Source organism: Bombus huntii, chromosome 4 (genome assembly GCF_024542735.1).
Source record: "Bombus huntii isolate Logan2020A chromosome 4, iyBomHunt1.1, whole genome shotgun sequence".
In the NCBI taxonomy this organism is placed as follows: domain Eukaryota; kingdom Metazoa; phylum Arthropoda; class Insecta; order Hymenoptera; family Apidae; genus Bombus; species Bombus huntii.
This window is the reverse complement of record NC_066241.1, coordinates 8,951,770-8,975,625: the sequence shown is the minus strand read 5'-3', so window position 1 is coordinate 8,975,625 and position 23,856 is coordinate 8,951,770. Positions and strand designations below refer to the sequence as shown.

General features: G+C 45.7%; 3 protein-coding genes across 9 annotated transcripts; 1 reads left to right on the top strand and 2 right to left on the bottom strand.

Moving 5' to 3' along the window:
• Positions 1–1,376: 1,376 nt before the first annotated feature.
• LOC126864823 (putative inorganic phosphate cotransporter) lies at positions 1,377–7,022 on the bottom strand. The gene is made up of 8 exons (XM_050616634.1): positions 6,630–7,022; positions 4,323–4,588; positions 3,993–4,238; positions 3,788–3,872; positions 2,973–3,190; positions 2,758–2,907; positions 2,551–2,683; positions 1,377–1,915 (listed from the first exon to the last, which is right to left on the bottom strand). Exons 1-8 carry the CDS (start codon positions 6,652–6,654, stop codon positions 1,470–1,472), a joined length of 1,569 nt encoding a protein of 522 aa, XP_050472591.1. The 5' UTR covers positions 6,655–7,022; the 3' UTR covers positions 1,377–1,469.
• On the top strand, positions 4,583–23,797 carry LOC126864812 (homogentisate 1,2-dioxygenase). Of its 7 annotated transcripts, XM_050616598.1 has the most exons (11): positions 4,583–4,722; positions 5,006–6,383; positions 10,014–10,284; positions 10,631–10,997; positions 20,616–20,751; positions 21,327–21,460; positions 21,535–21,721; positions 21,869–22,048; positions 22,129–22,352; positions 22,449–22,575; positions 23,402–23,797. In XM_050616598.1, exons 3-11 carry the CDS (start codon positions 10,097–10,099, stop codon positions 23,713–23,715), a joined length of 1,857 nt encoding a protein of 618 aa, XP_050472555.1. In that variant the 5' UTR covers positions 4,583–4,722; positions 5,006–6,383; positions 10,014–10,096; the 3' UTR covers positions 23,716–23,797. The 7 variants fall into 7 exon arrangements, with proteins under 7 accessions (XP_050472555.1, XP_050472557.1, XP_050472554.1 ...); XM_050616600.1 differs by lacking the exon at positions 5,006–6,383 and having other exon boundaries at positions 4,600–4,722; XM_050616597.1 differs by lacking the exon at positions 4,583–4,722 and having other exon boundaries at positions 4,736–6,383.
• On the bottom strand, positions 7,618–10,096 carry LOC126864554 (FK506-binding protein 5-like). The gene is made up of 5 exons (XM_050616008.1): positions 9,975–10,096; positions 8,817–9,256; positions 8,483–8,658; positions 8,195–8,385; positions 7,618–7,912 (listed from the first exon to the last, which is right to left on the bottom strand). The coding sequence occupies exons 1-5, from the start codon at positions 10,094–10,096 to the stop codon at positions 7,618–7,620; spliced, it is 1,224 nt and encodes a 407-aa protein (XP_050471965.1).
• Positions 23,798–23,856: the final 59 nt, after the last annotated feature.

Genomic DNA, 23,856 nt, shown 5'->3' with positions numbered 1-23,856 from the left:
ACGTATCTCATTACGGAGCTAGGGTTTCACAAAGCTTCGTAAAATGCACGTAATATTTTCTGTGGTGAGCGTTCGAATACATGCGCGAGTCACTGTACTTACGTGGCGTCTGCTTTAACGTTATACGGCTATTTTGCACGCGCATATTCGATTAATCGTTACGTATTTGCTCGTTCGTCGATCAACGAATCGTTATTTTGTCGTTACTCTTTGACCTTCTCGCCAGGGACCGGATGTTCCATAACGTATCGTTGGTAATCGGTACGTAACGGAAAAGTTGAACGTTTCCGATGATTCGTCGCTCGTTCATTTTGGTTTCTCTTGAGTTTAAAACGCGTAAAATTACTCGAAAGCGTAGAAACGATAAAAGACTTAACCAGGTAAGAAATCGCGAGGTTCGGGCGCTATTCAGCGCGAGATAAACTGCGATGAATAAATTAAAATTAAGAGGAAAGTTGGGGCGAAAGAGAAGGCGCGAATGAACTCTTGGACCGACTGTGTTCCTGGTACATCGGCAGAGCGCCGCAGCGCCACGCGTCACGGCGAGCACCACCGCAACGCGCGGCGCCTATACGCCGGTCATCGCGACGCGGATGCGCCGCCTCGCCGCCGCCTGGTCGCCGCGGCGCGGCGCGCCGATACATTCGTGCTTCCTTCGTTCCTCGACCCGCCTACCTATTTTCAAATTGCTGACACGCAGCGGCGCACCATCCCATAGTATCGTCCTTTCTTCATCTTATACGATATATCACATTTTATCGAATCGTATGACTTGTCCGATCGCTACGCTATGTTGAATCGCTACGACGATTTCGTTTACGATCAAACGGTGGATCGAAACGCGCTAAGACAATAATCCATCGAACTGTCCTTCGATGCGAACTATTGGCAGGAGGAAATGAAATTCTCTTCGGAGGATAGATTATTCGAACTTAGGACAGATTCACGGAAGGATGCAGAGGTCTTTTTTACCGATCGTTAATAAGTGCCATGTGAATGAACCGATGAAAGATAATCGGAATTACGTTGCAGCGTCGGCGTCAGGGTTTGCCTATTTTTTCGGTTGTAGGATTTCGGAATATCGAATCGAAAGCACGGAATGCTGTATCTACCGACGGGATGAATCTGTACGTATGGGGAAAATTCGAATCGCTTCGAACACGATTCGAAGCTTAAAATTCTCAGATGTCTTGACAGATGTTGAGTCTTTTTAAGTTTCGAAGCGTGTTCGAAGTCGTTCAAATTTGTCGCCACATGTACGATACAGATTCGAAACGATTCGAAGTGTTTCAGATTCTGTCACTAACCGTAGCTCGTCTCTGCTCGAACGTTTTTTTCGGAATATCGGAGATCGATGCAGGATTTAATAACAATCATAATGGTAATACGTTTTGTTTATGAAAACATAGTAAATATTACGTTATCATACATTTGAGTTGAAATTGTAGTTTTATTTTTCAATTATTTCGTTAAGGAACAGTCTTTTCGTCTAGCGAAACGAATTCCTGCGGATGATCGATGGTGATTACGTTGCTTTGTTTTCGTACTTGCTTCTTCTCGGGATTGTTCCACGGTTGTAACTGACCGCTACCAAAAATGGTAAACGTAAGTGCGCCAAGACAATAAATCCACCCTAATATCCAAAAAACGATACTCCATCCTGAATAGGTTTGATTTTTGTAGGTTAACGAGCCGACCATGTAACTGCTTAGAAATCCGCCTAGGGAACCGAGCGTGTTCATCATGCCGAAAATAGTGCCTGAAAAGTTGGGTGCAATGTCTAAACTGTTCCCCAGATATCCAGCTGTTACTGCACCGTTGATCGTCAGAGCAATAGTGAAAATCGATACGGACGTAATGCGATCGTATCCGTAATTTGCTTGCACGATCATCAATAACCCTGGACTTAACACGGCTGCGAACAAGCGAAACAAGTATGAGAAGAGCCGTAGAATATCGAAACTTGAGTGTTGCGAATTATGAGTGCGAAAAAATCTCAATACGTAATAAAAAGAAATATTTTGATTTTTTAATCCTTTATTAAACTCGGAAAAAGATATCGATTACTATTGATATTATTACTATTATACTTACTATTGACTACTGTTGATTGATATATCAGATATAGTAATGATACTTGAGGTAGATTATGATAACAATTAAAGAATGTATTTACCTGATAAAAGTCATCAGAAACGATAGAGAATCGTTCAAAGAAAAACGTGAAGGTGATAGGAAACGGGAGAGACAGTGAGCTCATAATTCGCTAATAAAATAAATATCGTTACGTCGATGTAATCTTACGCGGATTAACTCTGCCGCGTTTTTCCATTCATTTCTGTTTCTCTAATGTTAAAAAATAACTCGTGTCTAAACAGAATATGAAAAGATTCTTATCGGTGGGTATGATTCCTCGTTTAAATTCTATGCTGATAAATCTTCTGAATCTTTTTAATCATCTTCCTTGTTTCGTTAATTTTCAGGCAAGGTAAAAATATAAAAATTTGTGGAACGCAGCAACGTTAATCCCGACCAAAATTCTACGCTTACCGAAGCTAGTAAAGATCTTTCGAATAGCCGTTACCGACAATTTCTTTGTCTTGAACAAATAGTCAGCCACAGAGGATGTTGTAACGGCGAAGATGTATTTGCCAAGGTACGGCAAGGAGGATAATAATCCGTTCTATGGAGAAACAAGGAACGCGGTGGAGTAAATCGAAGAAAATCATCGTTTCTAAGGTAAGCGTTGGTACGTACCTCTTTGATGTTGAAATTCAAGATGTACTTCATGTAAGTTGGTAGTTGATTGACAACGGTAAAGTAACCGAACACGTTACACGAGTGAGTCAGCACGATAGCCCAAACGGGAGTCGAGAGAAAGATGGATTTCCACGGAACGGGCAACCGCTGCAAACCAAAAACAGAGAGAGATAACGTATCGAATTAGACGCATATGTACTCTTCGATCGTACCTTTGTCGTGGAAGTAGAACCGATCGAGTCTTCGATATATTGGCGTTCCTCGATCGTGATTCTCGGATGTTGTCTAGGAGAATCGAATATTAAGAAAAACCAAGCTACGCTCCATACGAGGCCTATCGCTCCGGTTACGTAGAACACGGATTCCCAACCGAGGTAAGCGATTAGAAACCCACAAATCGGCATAGTTATCGCCGCTCCGAGCGACGAAGCTAAAACACGATAGACACGCGACGTTCAAAGAAATTTTCTTTCTTCCTTTCTTTCTTTCTTTCTTTCTTTATCTCTGTACCCGGCGCGGATGGACTACCTACGGTAGCGAGCAAAGAGGAAGTTTAAAGTTTGCCAATTTGTATATGTGTATATGCACATATTAGTAACTTCTCTATTGGATATTTTTCATCATGTTGCTAACAGCCACCTATTCCGGACTATATACAGTGGCTGCACGAGGTGCACATATTTGCACACCGTTGTATTTATTACAGCATTCATGTACCAAGTAATTAATTCCAAGCGATTTCGCGGTGTTTAATTAGTTCCAGTGAAGATTTTGTGTCATTTAGTAATACTTACATATGCCTACAAGCAGGCACTATTTGATAATGTGAAAATGAAATGTACCTACTCGACAAAAAGACGCTTCGGTAGAAAATAAGGGAACGTACAAATATTTCTTTGCAGCCACTGTATTATATTTATTCGCTCTTCTTGTCAGATACAATTTGTGTTGCAGAATTATTTTCCGTACCCCTCTTTATGTTTAAACTTTTTTGCTACGCCCCTGTACTCACGAGTCATTTACTTACCCATCATATTCGAGACGAATTTGCTGCGTTCCGTCGGTGGTATCCACCTTGCGGTCATCGGCTGCATGGCAGGCCAAGTAGCTCCCTGCATATGTATGTGGGAAATCGATTACACGGCGTAGGCCAACAAAGAAAAACGCTATTACAAGATGGAACGGGGAAATGGAGATCGGTAAGACCAACCAGTTAAAATTGAAAAGCTCACCAACATGAATCCAAGCACCGCTCTTAAGGCGACGACAGCGATGTAGCCATAAGTCGCCGACAGAGGTGTTAATAACGTAATAGCGCTAGATACCATCATACTGTATCCAAACACTCTTTTAGGTCCTACTACTTCAGCGAGACGGCCACCTGGCAACTCTGTGCATATGTAGCCCCAGAAAAAGCTACCCAACACGAGATTCACTTGGTACTCGTTCCACGGATATCTGGTCCGATTCGTTTCCTCCTGGGAAGCAGAGCGGAAATCTTGATCGTATCGAACGGATGAAAGAAGAACGATAAAGCCTTCGAAGGATAAACTGTAACGTACGTGTGCAGGCGCATAGGGGAACGAAGCTGTAGCGGGATTAGGGGCGATCGTCGCTGTTCCATTATCGAGCGAGGTAACGTTTACCGCGATTCCACGATCGAAGTACTCGGTCGTGGCAGATTTACTCGAATCGTTCAACCGCCAAGTATCGTTGCTCGGAATCACCATCGATACTATGGCGATCGTCATGTTGACGCGTAGCATATAGTTTAGCATGAAACCAAGGATCACCATGATGTTTAACACTTGTCTACATGTCAGCGAATCTGAAAGCACGAGCGGCAAGGGTCTTATCGGGAGTGTATTCGTCGAGGTGCGGGCAGGAACGTACAATAGGTGGACAACGAGGTCGTTAAACAAAATAGGATCAACGACTGATCTAGCCGCACGCGTTTGACACGTGCGTATCCACTTGCATCAATTTTTTGAAATCAATTGGCACCGTCGGTAGCGATTCGACCCTGTACTACATAGAGCAGGCCGATTTCAATTTGTTGCGTCGCTAAATAAGTCGATCGGACAGATCGAGGTTAAACGAAAACTGCGCGGTACCCGTGAATTCTCGATAAGTACGTCCAGATTCCATCGATTCGGTCGCCAATGTTAGAAATTAATCGTTCTTATTAACACGTTGACTGACACGATGACCACTGGTGAGCTACGTTTTACTAAATTTTTTCCAGAATCATTAAAATGAGACGAATTTCATGGACTAGAAAAAATGACCAGTTACACACGCAAGGAGGCTTCAATCATCATTTCGTCGAATTTCGGAGCTTTATTCGAGCCGTAGGACGATCGTGGTTCAAAAGTTATGGCAAGAAGACAATGATACTTGCTAGAATGCATTTACTCCGATATAAGTGGTCAAAAATGAAATTGCATATGCGTTTGATTGCGAACTTAATTGTGGTAAGGTATTGTTAGATAAGGTTAGGTTAGGTTACATTCCATGGATGGCTAGCTACGTTAGATCCCTCAAAAGATCTAACCTAACGAACCAAGTGCATGTTACTCAGGCCCTTCCCCTCTACAATATATCTCAAGGACAGGGCCATTGGAGTTGAGGCCCCCTTTTGTTCATTATTAAAGAAAAATATTTAACGATACGAATGATGTAGATAAAGGAAATCATCGTCGGAAAGAAGAGCGCAAACGCAATGTACTATTTTGCAAGAATTAAATGTTACGATTAGATTGTGGATACCTATGAAGAGAACTAAAGAAATTGAAACCTATTCGGTAATTTCTTTCGTTCACTGAGAGTTACGACGAGTAATCCACTTTGGATGATTTATTTTCGAATGTTATACACACTCTCCGAATACTCGTACATTTAAATTTATCGTAAATACAGAAAAACCTGCAGTCTAGTTATGATATAATGTATCTCGATCTATCGCGGCTTTCAGGGCAAAATATACATACAGCGGCTACAAAAAGTATTGGCACATATCTTTATCTTTCAATGAAGCGTTTTTTTTTTTGTAGCAGATTCTACATTTCATTTGCTTGATATCAAAGTTTTGTAGTCATACGATGTATGCCACAAAATGATACGAGATTGAATATACTCGAATAGTAATTAATCAGTATGTAAATCTTATAATACAATGGCCGAATGAATGAATACAATGACCTGCCAATACTTTTCGTAACCACCGTATTTGCATGGCAATCAACGTGTTAACCACGCGTTTAAAATCTAAACGACGCGCGGTACTCGGTTTCGGTACTCGAATTCGGAAGTTTTTTGGCGCGTTTGAGAATTGATGGCGACCTTCACCCAGAACTTCACAGTTGCTTCCGGCTGCTATTTATATTCGCGTTGGCTGGCACAGTGCGCGGGAGGTTTGTGTCGCGATCTTCGTTGCGGTAAGCAGCGCATGTCAGCGTTCAGCGTATAATGCTCGCTCGACCTTTGATTCGTTTCGATAAGTTCGAATTCGATTCGATTCGAAAGTTCCAAGTTCGATTCGGATGAACGCGCGTGTCATCGTGTGTAGCGGATAAGTCGCGACTTTAGCGAACTGTATTCTTTGAACGAGCGTTAATCCGAAGGTTGGTTTCCGCGATACACTGTCGACCCATAAGTATTAGAACATCAGCCGATCTATAGTTCGAGTTAAATACTTTCCGTTGTTCTTGTCGAGGAGAATATTCTACGAGGTTTCACCAATGATATAGATTCGTGGTTTCGTTCTCGTTGCTTGTAACTTTAAAACTCTCAATGAATGTAACGAATAGATGTCCTAATACTTACGATCAGCGATGTGTACGCGGATTGTAAATGCAAGGATCGCTTACCTAGGATCTTGTGGTTCAAAGCCATCCTGGATGCGTTAGAAGTCGATCGCTGCTAGCGGAGGAGAATTTATCGCTAGTTGCGCTCCTCGATCGTCGATTCCGATTAGGAAAGGCGTAAAACGGGGTTAAGAAAGGAAGAACGAGTGGAAAGGATTAGGCAAAAACGTCCGGTAATTCTTGCAACGCAGGAAAAAGAACCACGCGGTTTTTCGAAACGCCGATGGAATTTGGAAATGGCCAGGAAAAAAGGGCGAGACGCGCGTGAAATAGTCTCGGAGGGAGACGAAGCTACGAGAAAGGAAGACCCGAAACTAGCGACGCGGGAGAAATGTTCGGCCCGAGAACAAAGTATAGACGAACTTCGGCGTGTTGCTGGCAACGGAATCGCGTTGATGGAATAGCGCGGTGGTCCTACAGCGTGCCAATGATGACGTTACGACAGCGTACAAATTGCTTCAACGGACTGGGTATATAGCGATATGTCTGTAAACGTCCATCATTACTCGTATTAGTATTCCTGTTTCTATTTCTATTCGTGACTGTGCAAGTAGTAGTACCTCTACTGTTGCACGCTGACTGGACGGTGGTGGTCGTTATCATCGCGAGTACGCACCAACACACGCATCTCTGACAATGCAATATCCATACCTCTCACCTCTATTCTCAGTCACGTGTACCTATAGGATTCAATATCTCGAATTATGAAACGAACTCGGACTGATCTCTTTTTTTCCGTTTTCATTTTCTTTTTGCGAATCTTTTTTAGGAAGATCGAGGGAAGTTTTTCGAAGGGACAAACGCAAAATCAGTTGTTCGAACGTGTTTTTTAAGGAATTTCTCGATATAAACTTTACTCGATTCTATGTACATACAAACAAACAGCGTGTTCCGTGAAGCGCGTTCGATGGCCGCGCGATGAACACTACCCGTTTTTATCACACGCGACCACCAGGCTCGTCGAATCGACCAGTGAAAGAAATTTGGACGATTAATCTAAAATGTTGAGCTTGCTGGAGGTCTTCCTAAGCTGTGCTCGCCACGGAATAATTTGAGCGTCGTCGTCGTCTGTTTCGTTTGCCTGCGTGCCGTGCGATCCTTGATGCGAGGAGTTCGCGTCGGCAGGCTTCTTCTCCTCGACGTCCGGTTTCTCTTCGTGTCGGTGGGTAGTGCGCGATGAGATAGACGAAGGCGAAACATCCCTCCTCGATGTCGGCGTCGGCGTTGGCGTTGGCGTCGCTACCGCGTCTACTTTGGCTGTTGGCGTCGCGCACACTTGGTTCAGTCTGTTAAAAAGAGGAAACGCGTACTATCAACGTGTATCGCAGTGCTAATACTATTACTATCGTTATCGGTAGACCGTGGATATTTATTCGTGGAAATTCATATTTTTATAAAGACACGTAAGGGCACACGAAGGAATAGGACCTAAGCAGAAATTTGTCTTGCTTACTAAATACGCGTGGTAATGTAGGTGCGTTTATATGCTTTTAAATTTCCTATAAAAGCATAAAAATCCACGGTCTGGTTATCGAATTGCGGTAATCGCGGAGAAAGAAACGGCGAACCTTTTTTCTTCGTTGTCCTTTTTGGCGAGGAGCTGCCTCTTCCAAGCAGGAATCGCTTTCTGTCGTCTCTCTTCGTTTTCCCTGGCGAGCTGCTCCTCCAATTCCTTCTTCGCTCGCTCGGCGGCCTTCCGCGCCAGCATCTGTCGTTTCCATATCGGTATCACGTTCCCCGAACTGTCTTTCTCTGGGATCTTCGGCGAAACAGAAGATTAAACACGATGAATAGAATAGGATCGTGACTAAACGAAGGGAACGAAGGAGAAACGATAATCGACTCAGATAGCCCACCTGATCCACGAAATTCGAAACGTTGAACGCCTTGTTGATCTCCGACATGAGATTCTGCTCCTGTGTCTTCTCCACCTGCGCCATCTCCACCTTCATCTTCTTAATTCCAGGGATGTCCTTGGTTCTCTTCAGTTCCGCGATCAAGTCGGTCTTTTGTACGAAGAACGGCTCTGAAACTGACGAAGAAGATAGATGGAAGCTTCGAGACCAGAGATAACGCGATCGATAATGGGATCTTTACGAATCTATGGGAAATTCGGGTTCCAATTTTTTAATCGTACGCGTAAAAATATGAATTTGCATAAATATACGCAGTCTAGATATGGTAACCTACCGTTCGTCATAGATACGCTGCGCGGCGGAGGCGCCGAGAACGTTTTCGTCGCGTTCATTTTCGCGGAAGTTCTTCGCAGTTGGATACTGGTCAGATCTTGAATGCTGATGGTGGCGAGTGGCTGCAGGGTTTTCTGTGACTCGAGATCGGTCATCGCGACCGTGCTGGACTCCTCGTTGATACGTCGAGATTTTTGAAGCGGAGACAACGGTGGCGGCGGAGGTCCAGCAGTCGATTCCTTTCCCTCTTCGACCACCACCACCACCCTATCCTCTTCCTCTTCCTCCTCCTCCAGCTCCCGAGTTGCTTTACGCGTGGCACCCCTCTCCGTTAAAGCCTCCCTCAGTTCCTCTTGCTCCTGTTCCTCGGTCCCTTCCGGTCTGACGAAGCCTTCTCTTCGGTCACCGCTTCTACTTTGTATGTCCAAATTGTCGACCGATCTGCGAACGCGTTTCCTCAGATATGTTATGCGTTAACCAACTACGTAATACATTATTTATGATACACGGTCGTTACGAATAACTGCAACCAAAATCGGACACTGTAATAAATTTGAAACCTTAAAACTGTAATGACTAAGCATTACGAATAATGACCTATTAGTCACTTGGACCGTAACGTATATACTTCCGTATATTTCTATATATATATACGATCCCCAAAATCAGAGTGTATCGAGTCTACGTTTGAAAAAAAAAAAAAAAAAAAGAAAAAAATTAACGTTTTAAAAATTTTTCCTATCAAATTCTTCACTCTTCCCGATATATAATATAATATAAATCTAAAAATGATATTTAGTCCATATCTCGTTACAAGGTTGTTGCAACATCGATTCGATTCGCTTTAAAGTTCGTTGACTCGATACACTTTGGGCTCCGAAGTTGAGATATCGCTGCTGAAACGAGAAGATGGCTAGGCGAAGAAACGCGAGTCCGGTTGGTTATTTCTGATAGATCCGGTGCAATCGTCAAGATAAACACGCGTATTGGCCTAAAGTGTCACGTACATAGAAATAAGACGATATAGCGACGCATGACATCTCTCTAGCCAACTTTTCATTTCTCTGTACCTCGATAGGCGAACGCGACGAGACGAGCGATCCCGACCAGCATCGTATAAAAGCGATATCGGTATCGTTCGTCAACCTATCCTACCGACCTTGCTTTCAACAGGCTGCTCTTTGACGAAATCTTGCAGATGCTCTTGAGATACTCGGACGGCTTGAGCAGAGTGTTGGAGTCCGCGTTGGCGAACTTGGGCGGTATGAACGGTAGCACCATATGTTTATTGACCAGATGGGACGTTTGGTTCGTCTTAATTTCCTCGGTGTCCGCCGGTGGACTGGCAGGAGGCACTTCCGGCTGCTGATGCTCGCCGCAGGATACGTCGGACTTGTTGATCGCTGTTCCGAAACAGAAACGAGGTGGGGGAAACGAATCGTAGTACGCGTCGGACAAGTGAAATCTAGGTAAGTGTATTATATGCCCGATGAGCGCTATGGTCTAGTAAGTGGCCGTCTTTGCGATTCACCGAGGCTTTAATTATTATCATCATTATCGTTAAACCACGTTCAGCGACGTAAAAATACCTGGTTTAAATCGGTCGATCGTTCGGCTCGATTAATCTCGCCCACCCTCTTCTTCTATTTCTACTCCATCTCATTTCCCCCTCCCCTCCTGCCACTATCTTTTTCTCTCTTCGACTCATCCGCTTTTCTCTTTGCCCATTTTTCGATTTACGCTTTTCACTCTCGCGCTTCCCTTAGCTTAGCTACCCTTTTTCTTTTCTTTTTTTTTTTTTTTTACAAACGACAGAAGATCGAGCGAGACGAATCGAGGATCGAAGAAACGAAGTTATCGACAGCTCGAGAGAGCTATATCTTCTAGCTTACCTGCAGACGCAAGGTTTGCTCCGTTCTCGGTTCTTCCATTCCGGTTCGTTTCACCGGAGACGTCTCTTTTCTCGTCCCTGGTTATAGGTTCCGCGTTTTGCTTGGCGTTCACCACGAGCACCACGACGTCTTCCTTCTCCGGTAGTGGGGGCGGTGGTGGTGGAGGCGGTGGCTTGGCGAAGCTGAGAAAGACGCGCGATGCAGGGAAAGGAGAAGAAGAAGAAGAAGAAGAAGAAGAAGAAGGAAAAGAAGAAGAAGAAGAAGAAGAAGAAGAAGAAAACGAAGAAGAAGTACATCGTGAGCTAGTTCTTGCCTACGATATATCGCGCGAGTCGTCGAACCAACGAGTCGTCCGACGCGTTTCGTCGCGATAAAATCGCTTAGAATCGAATGCAATCAGTTCGCTTCTCTTCGATTTTCTGTCTGGCGGCGCACGGCCTTATCGCTCGGCCTACTTACCTGACTCCGCCGTTCGCCGGTTTGATCTCCTTTTCGCTTTCTACTTGCGACGACGTACCGGTCGTGTTCTTTTTCTCTGAAAATCGTATGGACGATCGATCAGCGGTTGTCGTTTGGAAACGCACTCGTCGATTCAACGTACCGTGCGACGACGACTCCACGGTAAACTTCTTTCCGGCTCGTTCGTTGCTGCTGTTCCGCGACAGCGACGGCGTCGACGCGCTCGACGAGAAGCAAGGAATCTCGCTGCTGACGTTCGACGACTCGCTCGCGCTACTCGATCTACTGTATCTGCGATCGGTTTTTCGAGATCGGCTGAAATCGATTCGTCACGTTCATATCGCCAACCAGTCCGTTCGTGCGCCACTCTCGTACCATTTCAAGCTCGTCGATCGACGACACTCGTCCTCGCGTTGGTTATGCACACCGGTCCTGTTAAACCGGCTACGTTCCAGCGGAAATATCGAGGTCGTCCTTCCGCGAGAAACGGCTGACCGAGCATTAGCGGAAACGAACGCGTTTCGAAAGCGAACAAGATCCGCGCGACTATTGCGAAATCCATGCTGCTTTTAGCGGTATGTATTACTACGTATCGTCGATCGACCGGGACGACTACGAGCGAGCTGACGAGCGCGCGATTGGTGCCGCGTACCTGCGATCGGATACGTTGTCGATCTGCACCTTCCTCTGCGGGCTGGCGACTATGCCAGCGGTCTCAGGATCCTGGCGCAAACAAATTTGCTCGTACGCGTGCTCGGACGGCTCGCGCGTCATTTCGGCTTTGGTCGTGTAGCCGTTTTCGCCGGACGATCGGTCGAGAACGCCATTGTTGAAGTGTACGTCCACTTTCACTGAAAATTCAGAAGACCAATGGATGACCGTTTGGTCGATCGGTCGAGACGGCGCCGCCGGCGTAACGAGTATCTCTAAAATCCTCTAAAGTCCACGCTAAAGCAACAACGAGGAATTTTTTATCGACGTTGAAACAAAGTCGTAGCGAATGTTTCTCCAGGGTTTTTCGTATTTCTGTTGCCAGCGACAAGTCGTCGCTCTAGTTTCGAACTGTCCAAACTGCATTTTCCAGACAAATGTAATCAACCAACCAATGTACGTCCGATTGGTACAGAGAATACAATTTGTCGATAATACGACGAAGATTCTATTGTACGCAGAAATCGACAAATATTTCCTACGCTCTGACTCCACACGACGATATTGAACTTCGTGGACTTCGAACTTAGCTCAAGAACTATGTACAGCGACGAAATATCGTTGCTCGTTGCAATCGAGATCGCTAAAGATAAGAAAAAACAAAATTCAACGAAACAAAGCCCAGCGTGGACGAAGTCTTTCTACGTGTCGCTGGTCGTTGGAAATGTTTTGCGACAAAACGTGCGGCAGCGAGAGGCGATGTAGAGTCGCTCGCCGTTGCTTCAGCGAGGACAGAGTTTCGATGTTTCGCTTTACGACTCGTCGCTACCGGAAGCGAACGACGCGCGTACCGAGTCGAAGTCTCGGCAGCAGCGCGAGATATCTGGGACTCGCGCCACTTACCAGTCAAAGTCTCGTCCTTCTTCTCAAAGTGTCGATGCTTGTCCGTGTCCGCGAACAATCGCGTAATCCTCGTGTAGACGAGATCGTGCGGGCTGTGCAGATAAAAGGACTCTGTATCCTTCGGCTTGACAGGCTCGCCGATGTACGCGCTCATCGGATTTATGTAGATTCCATCGCGTGGTCGCGAGCCAGGTGGATGTAGGAAAAACGGCTCTTGAAACATACCGCAGCCGCGCAACGAACACTGAAAACACCACCACCGTCGTTCCCATTATCGGACGCTGCCGTCTCGCATACCTCTCGTACTCTCTTCCGGAAGAGTGGTTCGCGCTGTTTCAAGCCGAGCCGAGCCGTGCCGAGCCGAGCCGAATCGAGCCACGGCTGTAGCCCGTATCGTTCTTCCGAATCCGATCGATCACGCGCCAATCGCGCGCGACCGATCCGATTTATCGCGACTTACCGCTACCCCTTACAAACGAGATTTTACTCTAACATGCGCTACTAGCCTTGTCAGCGGAGCTCGTCGTGCAGCTGCAAGTCGTGGCGTCGCTCATGTTCTCCGAATACTCTGAACCGGAACGATCCCTGGCCATTCTGCCGGTGACATCGGTACGGTGGGCCTCGCTTCTCTCCTACGGAACGTCCCGTTTCCTCTTTAAATCCTTTCGTTTATTCTCGGCACGACGATAGTCGATCGACAGGCAGATAGGACGCGAAGAGCCAACACAGTTTCGCGGATCGAACGATCGGGCTAACAGGTTTCCTACGCGGTAACTTTCTACGCGGAAGAAAGGATTTAAACGACGCGATTGCCGCCACTGGTCGTTCAGATAAACGAGTCGATAAAACGGCGAATGTAATCGCGATTGCGCGAGGGTTACGAGCATGCACGAGTTGCGGACGTTCGCGCGCGTTACATACCATTTCGTAAGCGCACTCGCCGCACCGCGCCGCGATTCGCCCATACACCGTCCCGAAGCTTCGGCGCAGAATCATCAAACATTTTGCAAATTGCGCCAATTGTTTTGGCTCTTCGTACGCCCAGTATTTTACGTTATGGTTACGGCGGATGCGTATTGAAATGGAGTTCTGGCGAACGAAACATCGAAAGATCGAGATACGTACGCTCGTAAGAATCCGTATATGTATTTCATTATTTCGATGTACCGTGTTGCTCTGGACGTTAATTCGTCCGAGTATGCATCCACTGTAACCGCATACTTAATACACGTTGAGCGACGTTGGGTCGACAACCGCGGTTGTCATCGATGAACCGGATTATCAAATTTTTTGAACGATTAGAATAAGATAAATTTTGGATAAGAGCTAGAAAATGTTCAACGACTCGAACGATTCGGATGAATCGTCAGAACAAATCTTGCCCAAATACGATATTATATTTTGCGAAAATTAAACTTTAGCGTACAGAGTAACAGTTGGAGAGAATAATGGAAACGTAAACGTATGTTATAACACGCATTACACATACGTATGTGTATACATATACGACGTACAAAAGGTGTTTCCATTATTTTGACCAACCCCTGTATATTTGCCAAGGCGAAACATAAAATTCGCGCGGCAATCAACGCGTGAAACGTACATGCGGGCTTTTCTCCTGATTTCGCCGAGTACGCTAGACGCCGCTAAAAGTCACGTAAAACGTTAATAGTTATCTGAATGTTTCCACTGCCCGCAGCTAAACATCGCAAAAGTACACACCGAATATTCCATCGTTCGCGTATGAAGCGTAAAATCGCATTCGATAGCGACCGAGTAACGTGATTGGAAAGAAAGACACGAGGGAAAACAAGCGCTTGATCGTGGCCGTTCTCTTTCGTTCGGTGATCGCGTACGCGGAGAAAACGCGTTTCGATCCTCGAACCGATACGCCCGAGTTACCCTTTTCCAAGCAGCGTCCGTGCCTTTCGCGCTGTTACAGACGTTGCATCGAGGGTACAGAATCGCTCGGACGAACACGATACCGTGGCGATCGTCTTTCCTTTCTTTCGTTCGAGTTTTCCGATGGCGTTCGTTTCGTAGCGCTTGCTACGGAACCGCGACATGCTAGCTGCATAACCGGGTGAAGGACGACGAACGATGGACGGTGGACAATGGACGATGGACAATGAACGATGGACGATGGACGACACGGCGGATGAGCGAGGGACTCGCGTGACACATGGCTAGAGGAATCGCGCAACGATTCGCGAGACGAACGTTTCATTCTCGTTCGTTATCGTATCGTTCTCGACTGGTTCGAAATGGACGACGATGGTCCACGATGGAACAACCGTTTCACCGTTATCGTTCTTCCAAACGATCGACCCATATGGAAAGCGGAGGCGATCGCGAATCGCGTCGTTTCTCGTTTTGCGACCGAGTAAACGAAACGCGGATACGGTACCATGTTCTTGGACGACTGCGTGGAATCGAGCCTCACCGAGGCGAATTGTAATTGTAATCGTGGAAACTATTATAGTTGTATCGTTTCAAGTAACCTTTTTAGCGCGTTTTCCTTTCACGTCGAAGATTTGCGTGACTAGTACTAGCCAGGATCGAAGCACGTCGTCATCGTCGTTGTCGTCGTAGTCGTCGTTGTCGTCGTCGTCGTCGTCGTCATTGATATCGATCGGTGAAGGATGATAATCGTAAGGATCGTTCACGAGCTCTGTCATCGGGCTCGGTCGGTCTCGAACTTGTTCTGATTCACTTACGTGTACACCCATGCAAAATCGGGTCGGCGATCGTTGCTCGTTCCGCGGCAAGAGATCTCGTCGCGGTTCCGCAGGATCGGAAGCGAGCCGATTATTTATCCGCTGATTCGCTCGTCGATTCGTATCATTCGCGGCACCGCGAATGTTTAGCGGCGCGAAGCCGTACGCGTGGAGCCGAGAGGTCGCGCCGAGAGGACGAGAGAATTCGTCGAGAGAATTCCTGACTCGGCGCGGTCGATGTTCTCGCGCGTACTCGTGTCGACGAACGATAATGGAACGCGGCGATTTCGAACGCGCACTACGCGCTCTTGTTCGAGTTGGCGATGAGCGCGAACTAGAACGAAACTGGTAAACCACCGGCTGATTTAACGACCCTGTTACCGACTCGTTTATATACGCATATTTCGGCTAGTTTAGTCGAACTTTTTCGTGGCCGAAAACGAGAACTCGAGAGACCGGTCGAACGACAAACTCGATCCGTGCGCGGTAAGCGGCAGGCCGAGACTCTCTCGACTCGAGCCCACCTGTTCCGAGCGAGAGCCGGCCAACTGGTCGCAACCTTCCTCTCGGAGTAGGGGTACGTGCCTCCTTGGCTACCTAGTTACTACCGATTTTCGAATCGAGCCGTATTCTCTGCCGCTCGCTTCCATGCCGTGTCTCGCGACGCTTCTCCTCTTTCTCGTACCTGTCGCACTCATTTTTATTCGATCGTCGGATAAGTAATCTTTGAGCATTTTCTAGTACGAATCGTAAACTTTACTCCCGGTACTTTGCAACGAACCGATAGAACCAAATACGCGTCGATCTGTTCGATAGTCCTCTGTCATTATTCCATCCGTGGAAAATTTCGTTCTTTCTATGGAAAACGCGAGCTCAGAAAGGTATACGACTTATCCGACGATGCGTTTCGCATCGAGTTCTCTGGCAAACGAGACGATAGAATCAAATGGCGAGAATTCGCGAGCTTCAAACCGGAAACCGCGCGAACCGATTTCGATCTAGAAGTACGAGATCTCGCGAGAACCGGCGCGATGACGTCGCCGAGTCGAGCCGAGCGCAGCCGAGTCGAGCCCAGCCTAGCCGAGCGCTCGGCCTGCATCCGCGAGATCTCCGTTATTCGGCTGACGGCCGAGCAGGATGCAGAAGAAAGGTTGCCCCGTTGCCGGAGAAGGAATCTTCTCTTTGCTAGCGAGATTTCTCTCTCTCTCTCTCCTTTTCTCTCTTTCTTCTTCTTCTCTCGCTTAACTGTAAACGGCCCCCACCTCTTTGTAATTTCATTCTCTTGGCTAGTTCGCGTCCCGCCGGATCGAAACGGGGCAAATTACGCGCAATTAGCTCGTTTCGCTCGTCAACCTTCTTCGCTCCGTTCCTCTTCCTCTTTACCAGCGTTCGCCACGTGACACTCGACGATGTTCGCTTCGATGGATCGTTTACATTTCAACGATCACGTTCGCTCGATTAAACTCAACGTAGCAGTTTTCGCGAACGAACGCTGATATTTTCGAATCCCGGTGGTCGCGCTCTAATCACGAGGACCAGTTCTCCTGGCCGAGCGAAAGGCACGAGTTACTTTGCCCTAATAAGCACACCGTTTTCCAGTAATTCGATATACGTACGTTACGTATAATTCGAACTCTTATGTTTCTCGAGGACAAAGCTGGACAGACGTATCAATCGATCGATGGCTCTTTCGCGGTCTGCTTCGAATCGCCATATGTCTCTTCGTCCGTAACTCTTCCTCGTATTTCTTGTCCGAGCACGACGTTTCATTTAGCCGACTTAAATGTCGACGTAATCGATGTTTCTCTGGCTATTGATCGCCTAGACGTAAATAAAAGTTCTGCTGAAATCTTTATTAAAAATATCCTCTCGAGATCACGCGTGGATCATTTTCAGATCATTTTCAGTAGATCGTTACCCTCGGCTTTTTTCTCCCTACCCAATACCAGTTCATTTATCTCGATATACAAACTTGGAGACAAGGAGCGAGTCAAGAATTTCTAGTTTAAATACGTTTGCAGACATGTCTGGAATAATTATAGCTATCGAATTTACGACTCGCCTGAGAAACTATTTCTCTCACTGATTATGAAAGTAGCCCAAGTCGTGTATTTATCGTTTCGAGATGTCTAAAGTTTAGCGTTCGACACCTGAACTGAACTCTTTTCGACGACGTATCGGCTAGCTCGATGCAAAGGTTCAATATTTACTAATTTGCAAAGACGCTCGTTGTAACGCAGATAGACGCAACGCAAAGTAAATGATCAAGTAATGTGTTTCTTTTTTTTTCAGATTCTTGATTTAGGCCACTTTCATAATCACCGGCACGTTCGTCTTACCATCAACACGAATTTTTTCCTACAAGATCGACGGTCACGGATTCGACAACTTCCTGTAACTATGTCACACATGCTCTTGACAACAAGTGTTAGATGGACGTGGATTTCAAGAATGCATTTGGCTCGGTTCGGTGTCTTTTGCTATAAATCGTATCAGTTCGCTTTCGAGAGTAATTTCTGACCCTAGTTTCGCGATTACTTAAAATCAACGTTAATTGACTGTTATTGGCGATTAAATGTATCCGACGAATCAGAGTTCGTGGCTGTTTATTGCGAGAAATAATTGCATCTTCGGACGTGCCACCTGGGCTCTCTACTTTTTATCATTTGTCTTTTAACCGTCCGTCTAGTGCGTTTGAATCCGAATCGCTCCTCTGCTGGCGATCTTAAGCATTTCAGAGTTATTCTTATAACTGAGCAACCTCTTAATTGCTGCGACACTCTTGCTTTACAAGGATATTTTCATAAAGTCGCGCAATATCGTTTTGTCGACGAATTGTTCCTTAACGCTTTAACGGCCGTTTATGCGACTTCATTTTTCTTAAACTTAATTGGCACTTACGCGCGAGACAAACAATTCCTGTATTTATAGTAGATAGCGTTCCATCGAAGCGAAACGATTTACAAATGCACTGGCGATTTGTGAATCTAACGATCTAGATGAAAGCGAATGGTCAGAAAGTGATTATAATCGCGAGTTCCGTAACCGTATGGAACGATCAGGAAACAAATAAATGAATCCATATGACGCGTAAGTGTACAAAAATGAATTGAGATAATACGATAGAGATTCGATAATGGATTCAATGACAGATAAAATAATGGATTAAGTTTCCCCAGAAAATTTTCTCAAAAAAGCGAATCATAATTATACGACGACTGAATGAAAAACGTGGATGGTTGGCAACGAGATCTACGCCGAAATGTGCGGCCGTCAGACTGTTAACGCGACCAGGTTCCACGTGATGCGAATCTCTAGAAATACAAATTTTCTTTCGTATCCGTACTAGTTATCGAATCGTCCTCTGTCGTCCATCGACAACGTGCGTGACTTGGGGATTTTCTACGACTGTCTCTTACTAATCGCATTATCGCAAGCGTTAATAACGCAAACCGAACGCTAGGTTTCATCTTCCGCTTTTGTAGGAGTTTCTGGAATCCTTTGACTCTTGAAACTCTTTGCGACTCTTTGATGTTACCTCGTGTAGTTGACTGTGCGAATGTCATTTGGGTCTTCTGTTCAGGCCAGATATATCACGTTGATAGAGCGAGTTTCTCCGATATATGACTGTATGTATATCTGTGCGCGCGAGTGTCAAAGTCATGAGCGTAACTATAATCATGTTTTTGGTAGGTGGAAGACGTCAACGCTGAGGATAGGAGGAAGAATTGCGAGCTTATTATCCTGTTAACGATTCAGAACAGCGTTATCGACGATCCTCCGCTGTTACAGCTGGTTAATCTTAACGCGTGCTCGCGATCTTCTCGCTCGCAATCATCCTATCTTATGCGCTGACTTCTTGCGAATGGATCTGACCACGATGAAGCTTTCCCATGCCATTTCAAGAGTATGTAACTACGCCAACGATATCGCGAATAAGGCTGCTTTTTTCCCGGTTTCATTAACACGTTCAAGCAGTCCACTACGACCTTTACTTTGTCACGATTTATTCTTTATTCTTGCTCGTACGGATAGCATGTCTGCTTTTTTTATGCTGTTGCGTCTATAGCTTTGTTTCGTTTCACGTATCTCTGCGAGTGACTTTTATTTTATGTTTTTATTACGTTATTTTATTTTATCCCGGCATTCTTCTTATTTTCGTATTCTGGATAAACTTACGCTCGCTTGTTCATTTTAATGATAACCGTAACAATAATAATAAGGCGGCTATATGCGACTACGACGTAATACCTTGCCGTCGAAAGCCTTATCGTTCGCCTTTATCGCGTTTGAAATAAAAGTCTAGCACGAGCCTTGTTTTCCTAGGTTTCCCCTCTTTCGTTCCGATAGACTCGCTACTCGTAATATCATTCTCGAATCTTTCGAATGATTAATCAATTACGCGCATTTTAACAACGAATCACGCAATAGACGTCCTATATTCCGATTAACCTTCCACCGTAAACCGGATTGCCTTTGCGTCGATTTCACACGACGAGCACGTGTAACGTCGCCGCTTCTTTATTTTGTCCCTCCCTCGGTTTTTTCCCCTTTCTTGTTGTCTCTCCACATCCGAGATAAATTAAAAAAAAAAAAAAAAAGGATAGATACACGAAAGAGGAAAAGAAAAACATCGATTTATCCGTATTTATCGGGAATTTTTAACGAGCTACTCGAGACAGGTTCTGTCGGTCGTCTGTGAATTAGCCGCGAGTGGGAAGAACGAGAATAAAATATACACGCGCGTAAGCGTAATCTACGTAAAAAAGAACAGCGCCGAGAGGGCTCGCCTCGAGAACGCTGCGGAGCGATAAATTTTCATAAGGCGCGTGGAATTTCTGACTTTTGAAACGATGCCGATCGAACGTATCGACGAGACGCGCCTTCTCGTATTGCGCGCTGCGATTGGCCGACGCCGTGACAAAACACCTAAACACGTTCTTTCGCATAATGATGATTTCGTTGTTGTTACGTACGATCCGACAGACGACCGTGTTGCTCTCGTATAAAAGGATGAAGCAATCGGAAAAAAGTTGTATTCGGTGATCGAGGAACGTGGCGCGATGAAAGACGAGTTTAAGGTAGACAGACTCGGGATTATCGCGTTGCTACGCTTCGTCGATTCCCTTTTCCCCGTAATTTTGTTTCTCTCTATACACACCATTTCTTTCGTTTCAGTATCTGACAGGATTCGGCAACGAATTCTCCAGCGAGGACGAACGTTGCCCCTGTGCCCTACCGATCGGTCAGAACAATCCTCAACGATGTCCGTACGGTCTGTACGCGGAACAGCTGTCCGGCACGTCGTTTACCGGTAAGTTATCTCGCCTAACCGCGTTTTATCGCGAGGACGAGTTTCAAGCGCTTAGTCCAGGCTGACAGGCGATCGTCTGTAGACGATCTACGTATATTTCTCTGCTACTTTTCCCTGTACAACGTCGCGGATCGTCCGTGAACGCGTGTCTGCTGACGATCGTCCGTATGCACCGAGCTTTAGCCTACGGCTGTGTCCTAATTGGATATCGCACAATGATAAAATCGTAAAACCAACACGACGATAAACGTACGAAGCTTGTTCTACGACTGCGTCCAAATTGACAACGATGCGACGATTATCCGTATTGTTTGAAATCCAAAAACTAGTTTGTATCAGTCGCATCCGTGACGTCTGGAGCAAGAATGCACAGTTTCACGGAGTTATCGACTTCTGAAGCATAGGAAAGGCCCATTTTATGAGGCAAATGGGTGGGAAATTGTAGAAACTATATATTTGCGGACAAGGAACGTGGAAAAGTTGCGGTAATTCATCTCGTCTTCTGTCGCTATGGGACATCCAATTAGGATACGGGCTTATTCCTGAGCGTTTCATATCTATGTATCGTCCCGCAGCTCCTCGCTCTCGAAACAGACGCTCGTGGTTGTATCGAATCAAGCCGTCGGTCGTCCATAAACCCTTCACACCGGTTGACAGCGCTCCTCGTCTCGACTACGGATGGGACGCTGTAAATCCAACGCCGAATCAGGTATCGATGTTCGGTCGTTCGTCATCGTTTTCTCTTTTACTGGAAACTCGAACGTTTCTATTTTCCTGTTTCAGCTACGATGGAAACCTTTCGACGTGCCGACCAGACAAGCCGCGGAGGTAGATTTCGTGGAGGGTTTGCACACGCTATGCGGCGCGGGAGACGCTCGCGTTCGCCAAGGTATCGCGATCCACGTGTATCTCTGCAACGCCTCCATGAAGAACAAGGCCTTCTACAATTCCGACGGAGATCTTCTCATTGGTACGTATGTTGTTCCAACCATGGACCGACCAATTCGTCAGCCTCTTCTTTCTCTCTCCAATTGAGCCGAACTAAGCGCATGGAAAATGTCGGCGATGACGGTGGTCGAAAGTTTTAGTTTTATCGACGAAAACGTTTTACCCGCAGTGCCGCAGCTAGGCGCGTTACTGATAACCACGGAGTTTGGCAAAATGCGTTGTGAGCCGAACGAGATATGCGTGATCCAGCAAGGTATGCGGTTCCACGTTGCTGTGTTTGGTCCATCTAGAGGATACATCTTGGAGGTGTACGACGATCACTTTCAATTGCCCGAATTGGGGCCGATAGGTAACGCGGATAATCGAGTAAAGAGATTACAGTTTTTCGTTTTTCTGCCGATCGCTAACCGAACTCTGATCTTGCAACAGGAGCGAATGGCCTGGCGAACCCACGGGATTTTCAAACGCCTGTAGCGTGGTACGAGGATCGTGAAATCGATTACGAGATCGTGTGCAAGTATCACGGTAAGCTGTTTGTAGCCGAGCAAGACCACAGTCCGTTCGACGTGGTAGCTTGGCATGGAAATTACGTTCCGTTCAAATACGACCTCGACAAATTCATGGTCGTTAATACGGTTTCCTTTGATCATTGTGTAAGTGTATTGCGAAAGCTACGTTACCTCCTTCATTCTCTGATTCACGAACGAATCGATACACGTTTCCTTTATACGCGTCTATTTCTGCTACAGGATCCTTCGATCTTCACGGTCCTGACGTGTCCCTCCGGGAAGATCGGTACAGCAGCAGCCGATTTTGTAATATTCCCACCTCGATGGTCCGTGCAGGAGCACACTTTTCGGCCTCCTTATTATCATCGTAAGTGCATAGAAAGTCGGCTATTCGATATTTTGTAGACGACAACGTGAGAAAAAAGAAGAAACTAACGGATACCGTCGATGGTAGGACGTGACGGAGAAATTTCGAGAATCGGGAGCCGTAGCCATGGCTGTAGCCATCTGCGTTCGTGATAAGAAGCAGCACGGATTCCGACAATGCTGTCGAGATCTATAATCGACAGCTTCTGCTCCCCTCTCCTCGTTTCTTTCCTTTCCGTCTTTTCACTTTCGAGAAATAAACAACGCTGCGTAATTACAGCGATCGTTCCGTCCTTTTGCTTTTCTATGCTGATTCGGTGTCAGCTGCATGGCTCGATCCCGATACTTCGTTATGCTAGACCGCTTCTAAAAATCGTGTAACCGAGATACCGGTGAAAACTCGGAATTTTCTCCGGTGATATCCATCGACTTCCTTTTTCTTTCGCGACTACCATTCTGCTGTTTCTTTTCGAGCGGAACCTACAATTTTTCCTTTCTCCGATTCCATTTTCTCTCTTCCTCCCGTTCTTGTTCCATTCTTCAGTATCGTATCGCCGCCCTAGTTCCAACTCCATTTTTCAAAATAACGTAATAAACCAATCCACGCGTGTCTCGTTGGTGCAAGAAATACAAATTGGTGGTAATACGATGAAGATTCTACTTAGAAAGTAATAACGTATTCTGTTCTTTTAAGTTGTAACTCCACACGATAATATTCAATTTCATAAACTCTAAGCTCAGCTTTCTCAGTTTATAAGCTAATGAAAATAGATACTTAAGAACTACAGCCACGTATATGGTTTATATGGTGTCTCTTCGACCTGCAGGAAATTGTATGAGCGAATTCATGGGCCTGATAAAGGGACGATACGAAGCTAAGGAGGAAAGTTTCCATCCAGGCGGGGCGTCGTTGCATTCCATTATGACGCCACATGGACCGGATTCGTCTTGTTTCGAAACTGCTTCAAACAGCAAGTTGAAACCTGAACGCGTCGCCGATGGAACACAAGCTTTCATGTTTGAAACGTCGTATAGTTTGGCGATAACCGAATGGGCTGCAAATCTTTCCAACAAACTGGACAACGATTATTACAAATGCTGGCAATCTCTTAAGAAACATTTCGTTTCGAATGCTTCTTAATACATTTTTACATTTTGCATTTTTATATTTTGTAGAAAAGATAGAAGTGATAAGGGTACACGATTAAAGAATTATAGGAGTATATGGTTTGACTTCTGTTTTGTTCGTGGTAATTACTACTTCTGTTACTACGTACCTTAA

What these genes read in the sequence shown, in the direction of transcription:
- LOC126864554 (XM_050616008.1), bottom strand. Translation starts at nt 10,096, where the DNA reads ATGGTGCTACCGTTCATACCGCCCAAGTTCGCCAACGCGGACTCCAAC. An exon ending in TTTCGAATTTCGTGGATCAG is followed by an intron (nt 8,386 to 8,482) that starts GTGGGCTATCTG and finishes GTTTCGCCGAAG; the next exon opens with ATCCCAGAGAAAGACAGTTC. An exon ending in AAGGACAACGAAGAAAAAAG is followed by an intron (nt 7,913 to 8,194) that starts GTTCGCCGTTTC and finishes TCTTTTTAACAG; the next exon opens with ACTGAACCAAGTGTGCGCGA.
- LOC126864823 (XM_050616634.1), bottom strand. Translation starts at nt 6,654, where the DNA reads ATGGCTTTGAACCACAAGATCCTAG. An exon ending in ATTCGTCTCGAATATGATGG is followed by an intron (nt 3,191 to 3,787) that starts GTAAGTAAATGA and finishes ATCGTGTTTTAG; the next exon opens with CTTCGTCGCTCGGAGCGGCG. An exon ending in TGAATTTCAACATCAAAGAG is followed by an intron (nt 2,684 to 2,757) that starts GTACGTACCAAC and finishes GTTTCTCCATAG; the next exon opens with AACGGATTATTATCCTCCTT.
- LOC126864812 (XM_050616598.1), top strand. Translation starts at nt 10,097, where the DNA reads ATGTTTATTGACCAGATGGGACGTTTGGTTCGTCTTAATTTCCTCGGT. An exon ending in AAGAAGAAAACGAAGAAGAA is followed by an intron (nt 10,998 to 20,615) that starts GTACATCGTGAG and finishes CTTTCGTTTCAG; the next exon opens with TATCTGACAGGATTCGGCAA. An exon ending in CGACGGAGATCTTCTCATTG is followed by an intron (nt 21,722 to 21,868) that starts GTACGTATGTTG and finishes TTTTACCCGCAG; the next exon opens with TGCCGCAGCTAGGCGCGTTA.